Source organism: Halyomorpha halys, unplaced genomic scaffold (assembly GCF_000696795.3).
Source record: "Halyomorpha halys isolate HHAL.00 unplaced genomic scaffold, Hhal_1.1 Scaffold365.1, whole genome shotgun sequence".
Lineage (NCBI taxonomy): Eukaryota > Metazoa > Arthropoda > Insecta > Hemiptera > Pentatomidae > Halyomorpha > Halyomorpha halys.
Window position 1 is genome coordinate 250,253 of NW_027107925.1, and position 9,204 is coordinate 259,456.

At 29.6% G+C, this 9,204-nt stretch overlaps 1 protein-coding gene across 2 annotated transcripts in view; it reads left to right on the top strand.

Moving 5' to 3' along the window:
- Nucleotides 1-1,061: 1,061 nt before the first annotated feature.
- The window catches only part of Sgf29 (SAGA-associated factor 29), a 12,356-nt gene continuing 4,213 nt past the window's right edge, over nt 1,062-9,204 (top strand). Inside the window, exons 1-7 of one of the 2 annotated variants that reach the window (XM_014422315.3) lie at nt 1,062-1,284; nt 1,357-1,465; nt 1,714-1,848; nt 3,679-3,801; nt 5,203-5,361; nt 6,079-6,183; nt 6,914-7,099. In XM_014422315.3, coding sequence (XP_014277801.2) covers nt 1,433-1,465; nt 1,714-1,848; nt 3,679-3,801; nt 5,203-5,361; nt 6,079-6,183; nt 6,914-7,084 — 726 coding nt within the window. In that variant the 5' untranslated portion in view covers nt 1,062-1,284; nt 1,357-1,432 and the 3' untranslated portion in view covers nt 7,085-7,099. Of the gene's footprint in view, nt 1,285-1,356; nt 1,472-1,713; nt 1,849-3,678; nt 3,802-5,202; nt 5,362-6,078; nt 6,184-6,913; nt 7,100-9,204 lie in introns of those variants that run through there. The other variant, XM_014422314.3, reaches the window with a different exon arrangement.

The following is a 9,204-nucleotide window of genomic DNA, read 5'->3' on the forward strand; positions in this document are numbered from 1 at the left end:
AGTCCCTTGACCCCATGTATTCTGGATATAAGAAACCGTAAAACAACCTAACGTTAGAAAAGACAGCTCATATGTCACAGAGGTTTGTTTTCCCCTTTAAGAAGCCTACGCCTCAGCCCACACGGCCGTCACGCGTTCCAAGTATATGATTATGTAAGCAACAAAGTCGCTAATCGTCCTCTTAATATTCTACAAAACTAACATATCTCTTATGATTTAAGACAATTGTATGTATTCTGGATATAAGAAACCGTAAAACAACCTAACGTTAGAAAAGACAGCTCATATGTCACAGAGGTTTGTTTTCCCCATTTAGAAGCCTACGCCTCAGCCCGCACGGCCGTCACGCGTTCCAAGTATATGACTATGTAAACAACATAGTCGCTAATCGTCCTCATAATATTATCAACTATTAACTGTTTGTTAAAAACCTCAAAAATCTCTTTCTATTTTTTTTTTAAGACCATAGTTCCCAGATTGCAAAGAACCTATGCCTCAACCACTTAAGCTACTGACGACCCTAAAATATATAGCATTTACCGTCAAGTGAGTCTTCAATTTAAAAAATGTCTTAGTAAGTTAAAAATGTCAAACTTCAGCTCAACTTTCTCCGTTAGTTCTGTAATTACAATAATTTTATTTTCTCATTTACTCAGCTCTAAAAAAAAAAACTACAGAAAACAGTTAATGTGAAAGTGGCTACATTAATTGCTGTGTAATACTAATTTTAAATACGTATGTTCCATTTAAACTAATAAATTTAATTATCTTTTAGGTACCTATAAAAAAAAAAAAAAAAGCCTAATAAATTATAAATTATATTTTGGCGGCCTCCCACTACCACTAATTACACCTCTTGCCGGTTATAACTTACGTGATGTAGCTCTTGGACTTTCTGTAAAATAAAAAACATAATAAGTAAAGAAAGGGGGATAAAAAGAAATATTTAAATTATATGTTTTTTTTCAGTGACGTCCAATGGGTCCATATTAGTTGGAGTTAGTATCTTTCCATTCCTCTTGTCACTTTGGAATTGTAACGGTACCATGTGGTTTTCGACCTCTATGGAAAGCTGGTGTAAACATGCAAACAAAACAAAAAGGTGTCACTCAGAGCCTCTTTGTTACTTATAGAGTGTGTTTGCATTTCTTCTTTGTGTTGCTCTAAAGTAAAATACTATTTGTTAGAACGTTTGCCTCAACTAATAGTTTAGTTTGTAACTATTAGTAGGAATCTTTATATAAGGGTTTAATGAAGGCCGTTGTTCCACTTGTTATAAATTCTGTAAGTATAACTTTTTTTTTCGTTGTATATCTTATTATTATGATTTGATCCATATATTATTATTAATTTTAGGTGCTTTTGATGATCGTTCTTGTATCTTGGTATTGTGTCATATCTTCTGGAAAATTTGTGAATTCTTTTCATTAAGATGGCATCATACTTCGAGAATGCTGCAATTCAGGTGCAGGTAATATTTTTATTAAGTATTAATTACTCATTTGTGTTTTAAATTCTAGTATATTCTGAAGTAGTCTGGATTGGTATAATATTTTGTTGAATTATTTTTTAAACGGTGCTATTGTTAAAGAAACCTTAATCCCCTCATGGTTTATTTTAAGGAAAATTATGTTCAGATCAAACAGAACAAAGGAAAGAAGTTGTGCTATGTTCAAAGAATTAGTTTTAAACTATTTATATATTTGTTTCTAGGATCGTTTAAAGGCTTTGAGTTCTTTAGTGCATGAAATAGAAGGAGAAAGACTTAGATGTGAACAAACTTTGGATCACATTTCCAAAGCTCATGATAAAATTAATCAAGAAGGACGTTTGACACCATATAATCAGGTATTCACATATTTAACATTATTGTTTGTTGTTGAATCAATTAGATTAGATTTTTTTTTTATAATATTGAAGGAAATGGGCTCTTGGCAGTTAATACCACCTAAATAACTCATGAGCAATCGGTGTAGGTTGCTATTGCAGTCTGTATTTTATTGACATTTTACACTTTTTTGATGTTCTCACATCAAATTTAGCAGTTGTGGAAAACGCTTAAGCATCTAAAGGTTATACATTGTGGGTGTAATGGAATTATTATTTTTGTTTTTGTTTTTTCATTAAAATTTACATTTTATTTATATTATAAGGTGACAAGAATTTTGTTGCCTCAATTATCTAAAGGTAATGTTAATTATTACCTGGCAATGTTTCACCACTTTAAGGAAGACATTATTTGGTTTGGTTCACTAGAATGAGATTGATACGAAGATGTATTGTAGTACAAGAGCCTATCACATCAAGTTGCTTGCAGAATACTGATATAAGAGACTTAAATTTAGATGCCGTTTTTAGAAATAAATTCAAAAGTTGTTCTTTATGATAATTATTTTCACAGTTTTTGTTTAACTGGTCATACTGGATTGGGAACATTTCAACTTTGTTGATGAGTTTTTCTCAACCAGAGATTCCATGAACACCATAAAAAAGTAGATACAACGAATTGGCCATGGATCTGCTGTGGTGTAGTCTTATGGTTTGCTCTATGTGAAGCAATGCTAGGACCATTTCTGTTGTTGCAGGCAATTTGTGTTGGTTGATGAGTGTTTCATGCACGGTAGGGTGTCTCCATCATAATACTGTTCTCGTGAGAACCTGACCCATTGTTAAATGATATAAGAGTAGAGATTTGTTTAAGCATATCGATCTGATATTTTTCAATGCCACTGAATGAAAACTCTAATTAAATAAGTATTTCAATGATTTTTTAAATAATTATTTTTAATGTGGTAGTTCTTGATACTTTTACATAAATTATAGTAGTACTTTACCGGTTTATATTTGTTGTGTATAGCTCATGGAAAAATTACAATTTGAAAAAATTAATTACGGAACCTTCTTTATTTTTGTTACCTCACTACAGAAGGTAGAGAAGTTTTGTATTCATGCAGTTAATGAAAAACATTTATATTGGAAGATTGTAGAATGATAGTCTGGGTTGTGGACAATAAAGATACAAAATAGTAAAAAACTATTTATTTTAATATTTTGTACAAAGATTGACCACCAACTGCACTACTTTCCTTAAGAAAAACTTTTCTTCAGGAATATAAATTTTTACATTTTAGAAATTAAGGAACAAATTGTTCCATGTCTCTGTGTTTAGTCATATTGTGTTTGGGCATAATCAATTGAAACTTAAACCTGATTTGGAGTTTTCAAGGATCATCTGAGCTGGTAGCTAGTCAGTCCCATATCTATATTGTCAGATTCCATCCACTAATTTCACTTATACCTGTAAAAATGTATTATCCTTGTTCCAGTTATATTTCAGAAATTGTGAGTCCAATTTAGGCCAAATTTGGAGTTTTTGTGTGGAAACAGTTCAATATTAATTTTATCAAATTCAATCCAATACTTTCTGTTCACCATGTGTAAAAGACTTTTTCTCGAAACATATGTTTCAAAATGACTCCTCCTATAAATTATATTCCTAAACAACATATAGAATTTATTAAATTATAAAAATAAAAATACAATTATTCTTAAATTTTGAAATATAGGTAATTATTTAATCTTTTTGGTGAGGAAGGTAATTAATTTTCCTATATACTTGGCAGACTTTTTTATGCACTAACATTACTTGCCTATTTACACATATTTATTTATTTTTAGCAAAAATTGAAAGGACTGTACAACACTGCTTTAAATGATGCCGTTCAAGAGGAAGAACTTCTTCGTCAAGCATTAACAAAAATCACGGAAATCAGGAATATCTGCAATGAGAGAAAATTAAAGGTTATATTATTTGTTATATTTAGGTTGATGTAATTCCAACTATTTAAATTACTTATTTTTCCTAACTAATAACAATTAGCTCAATTTTAATAACTAATTAAAATACTATCATTTTTATAATTAAAATTGTCTTAAGGTCACAAAATTTTTAGAAATTAAAATTCATTGTTTTTAAATATACTTTTTTTTGTTTTTGTTTTTTTTAATAGTGAATTATATACTGTTGAACAGGGGTACACAGTATCTCCAAAACGTCCAAGAAGGGAACAAAAACATTGATTAAGAACATTATATTCTTATTTCTAAAGATGTTTTAACCTTAATACAATTTTTTTTTTTTAATTATAAAAGATGTAGGTCATATAATGAAACATACTATCATTTTGTTGTTTTTGATTTATTTATTTCATATTGACAGTTTTTATTCACTGTGATATAGCATGTCATCAATCAATCGAAAATGTATTTAAAATTGTTCATACTTTTTGCCTTGTAACATAAGATTGCATGATAATTCATGAGCTCATAGGACTGTTCACCATAATTAGAATTAAGCAAGTTGCAAGTTGTTTATTCTATATTCTCTATGTCTATATATTCCCTATAATAAGTAAAAAATATTATTTCCCTAAAACATTTTATGATTAAAGATAAATTAATATTGGTAAAGACTGTGAAGAAAAAATGGTCAAGGGTATGGTCAGTAGTACTAAACAAAAATAAGTAAAACTTATATTTTTGCTGACATTTTGTGCAAATTTAGGCCTTCATTAGAGCTGAAAACAAAAAAAAAGGATGACTGCCATAAGATAACTTGATGAAACCTTGAAACTTATGAATAAGTTTTACTTATTTGTGTTCTTTACTAACTGCTTCCCAACCATCTTTTCTTCAAATCCACGGTCAACAACTAGCACATAAACATTTTTATTGTAAGAAGATAGTTGACCATATGAAGTAGATTGGAGGAAAATAGTCTCGGTGGCGGTCAATAAAGGTATAAAAATAGTAAAAGAAAACTACTTATTGTTAACCAATGTTTTGCCCCACTTTCCAGGGTTTTGTCAGGTTTGATGGTAATAAAATGGACAACAGTTGTCCTTGGTCCTTTGTTTGATGTTAGTTCAAAGGACAACAGTTGACCATTGTATTATCATCAAACCTCACAAAACCCTGCAAAGTGGGGCAAACCGTCGATTAACAATAAATAGTTTTCTTTTACTATTTTGATACCTTTATTGACCGCTACCTCGTATATATATACCTATACTATCTTCCTCCAATAATATTTTTTAATTTTATTTCTTTTCTATCAGAAAATCTTACTTCTAATTTTATTTTGTACATATGCAGATATTGATATGGTAATTATTAACAATGAATCAATTTCTTGCAAATTAGGCTCGTAGTGAAGGTAATCGTGAAATATTTCATCGAGGAGCGTTAATGAAAATGCTTCAAGTGTCTGCTCAAACTTTGCCTTTGTGGGTTGGAAAACCGGAGCCTAAAGCACCCCCTCTCTGTGGAGCTATTCCTGCCGATCCAAATTATATTGCAAAGGTTTGTATTTGTTTGATTTCTTCATCTTTTCTTATTAAATATATTATTTTTAATGTTACTTCTATATAAACTAAGTAGTGCTCTAATATTTTTCTCTTAATCTATACCAATTTTTATTTGTGAAGAAAAAAAACAAGTTTGATCAAAACAATAGTGAACATCTATTAGTCAAGTCATTAAGATAAAAAAAAAAAATTTGTCTTCAGAATCGAAAATTTTCAATTGACTTTTACATCTTATACATTAAAGAACACATTTGGTCTATGTCAGACTGCAGTTAAATTTGTGTTAGGGCTTAATCAATCTAATTTTTATATTTTAAGAGTTAGGTTTTTACAAAAAGTACAACCAGAGTTAGTTTTGTCATCCACTTACATTTCATCTTTGCTAAATTAAGTAAGTGGAATTTTCCCAATAACATAATTTTTATTGGCTGTCTTCTATTTTCCAAGACTTTGTGAGCTGTTTTTGCAAGAATCAGTCATTGCCAAATGACGAGAATACAAAAAATTGTCACTTAAAAATTCACACAAGCTAAAAAAAAAACCTTTTGTGACAATGCTTTGCTTTACGACTCAGAAATGGTGACGACTATACTCTCTTAGCAGCAGATTGCGATTATAAAAACTCACCCCAATACAACATTAGCTAAGTTTTTTCTGGGAACTCTGACATATATAATGCTGAATTTATAAACAGATATAATTTATGTTTTAGCCTGGTGATATGGTCGCTGCTATGGTCAAAATAGTTGAAGGTGATGAAGATAGTTGGATCTTAGCTGAAGTGGTTTCATTTAATCCAGTCACTAGAAAATATGAGGTATTTGTTTATTTTTCTATATATATGTATATATGTCTCTTTCAATTAGGTTGGCAAGATTAAAGTTAAATCCATTCATGTTTATACATCATATTGTTTTATTTCATTTTCGCTGCTGATGTTTCATGGTTTTTATCCCCATTTTCCAAACATACTTATTTTTAAAACATACAATTACCTTAATGTTTTATCAAAATAATTGTCATCTCATACTTTAAATTACTATGTTGTACTTAAAATACCATAATACAGGTTATTATGTCAACTATCTTACACCTGCAGTTATGTATATTGGTCTTGGTTTCAACATCTTATTTTGTTTCTCATTTTTAAATTTTTTTTTCTGATTTATAATTCTATTATGCTTCCAAGCTAAAAAAATCTAATTTAACATTATGAACAAAATGTTTCGTCCATGTTTGGGAATATGGACAAAACTCAAGATTAACTGATAGCTGTTAATTCTTTCTGTTCTTTAATGTATTTTAACACAATCTCATAACTGCTACTGAAAGGATAGAAAAAGGATTTAATTAAAATAATTTTTCCCTATCGATTTTCATTTTGAACTCACTAGTCCAGTCACCTGGTTTTCTAGTACTCAATGGGGCCATGAGATGGTTGGCAGCTAGGTTCCACTCCATATATTTACCTTTATTTATTTAAAATTGTTGTTTAGTTCTTACTTTTTTTTTCATGAGATTACAAATCTGATTTTTTGTAAAATCAGGTCGATGATATAGATGAAGAACAAAAACTTCGCCATACATTGAGCAGAAGACTTATTGTTCCTCTCCCTTTAATGAAGGCCAATCCTGAGACTGATCCAGAAGCATTGTTTCCTAAAGGAGCTGTAGGTAAGTTATCCTTCTACCAAGATTTTTATTATTACCACAAATGATAACCCTTGTATATAGTTTTATTTAGCTAACTTCTAATGAGACATTAATGTCCTCCTAACAGTTAATAATTATAGTGTGTAAAATGTAATGTTTAGCCAAATAATGTTAAAATAACTGTTTTTTAAATATGGTAACACATGTGCAACCAATTTTGATCTAAATTTTTCATATACGTTACTTTGAATTCATATAAATAACATTTATTTTAAGTTATTTTTTAACTTTATACCTTTCATAAAGAGTATAAAGTCAAAAAATCAACCTGGTTGTTAAATGAATGACTAAAAAAATCAAACTATATGTTGATTTAATATTTAGAGTGAATTAAAGTAATGAATTAACAATTTGTCTTTATGCCACATCATAATGAATAAACCATAGTGAATGAAAAAAAAACTTCGACCGCTGTGGCTCCCCTGGGAAACCACTTACAAGACTGATTTTTTTTCCTCTTTAATTTAAATAAGCATTATATAATGTATAGAATGTAATGTTTAGACAAACAAAGTTTAAATACCTGTTATTTAACCATGATAACACTTTGTCATCACCTGTGTGTGCCATTGAATCAATATGTTCTATCAGCTAATACATGAATGTTTTTAGTTTTTTAAAACTAATTTATTGAATAAGGACTCTTAAAAGTTATTTATATCACCACATTTTCTATAAAATATTTTTAACAAAGATGAAATAATCCAAAACAATGTAAAAAAAAATTGTTGGTTAAATATCAATATGAAAATCTTTTGAACATGTACTAAATGTTTTTGGAAGTGTTTAAAATAAAAGAATACATAAGTAAATAAATTTATATACTTCAAAACATAACTTCGCTAATAAAAAAAATTGAAGGAGTGTAAAAAAGCTTAATGTGGTCAGAACCCAGAACAATCATAGCTGGTCGAAGCTAGGGCAATTCTAAATACGGTTTGGAATAATCCTAGATAAAATGGAGGGTGCTATATGTTAAAGAGTAAACTTTTTCTTTTCCTTCTATTCTGGATGCAAGCTAGAAAAGTGACCTCTCTTGATGACACATTGTGCTTTCAATCAACCACGGCTTGACAACACTATCATCAATTGTGGTCAGAATGTTAACTTAACATTAGCTATACTTTACATTACACCACTTTAGGCAAAGACTTCTGGAGTTATGTCCTAGCACACCATAGGCTCTGAACTATCTAGGTTTCAGTTTGTCTTATCAACTAAAAATCGATTTACTATGCCAGAAGCTTGTATGTTTTAATTACCTGTATTTATATTACTACATCTTTGTGTAAAAGCCTCATATAAATTAATTTCATTTGACTATTTCTCAATCATGCCAATTATTAATAGGAAATATGAACATATGCAGAACCTTCATGAAAGGTATATATGAGGCAATCTTGACTCTATGACACTATGACTTCTATTTTTTTCACATTATTTTGTTATTAAGTGATATTGTCCTAGGATAACTTTTTTCGAATTCTAATTCCTAGTTTACTCTTTAATAAATAATAATAAGGCATAGTGATATTTTGTGTATATGTGAAAAAAAAATTGATACTGGCTGGTTTAAATTTTAATGAAGAGTAGGTATAGTGCATCTAAGATGAGTGCCTGGAGGGAAGTGAACTTGTGCACCCCCCAACCTAGCTCCTTTCCCCTCCTTCGGGAACAAGAATTTTGTTCCAAGATACAGTCCTGAACTTAATGCCAAAGTGTACCCAAGTTCTTGACTGATGAAAAGTTCGTCGTTTCTTTAGGTCATCCTTTATCTTTGACTGAGACTTTTTCTTATTGACTCTGTTGGCAAACATATTAATAAATCTGTTCTGATTTGCTACTTATGAACACAGTATCATCCAAAAAGTCATTTTTGAGATTTAATATTCTCTTCAGAAAAAAAACTACTACCTCTTTTTAAGTTAATTACTTTAATTAATATGTTTTTATGTCCCCTTAAATTGGTTTCTGAATTTTCTCTTACTTTTTTTAAAATGTCTCTCAAAGATGGTATTAATTAAAGTAACATAATTAATAAAATTATACTCTAGTCTGCAAATGGCTTCTTTATCAAAGCTGTCGAAGTTAACTTTTGTTTTATTTTTTGGGCCGTTTCTTGGCT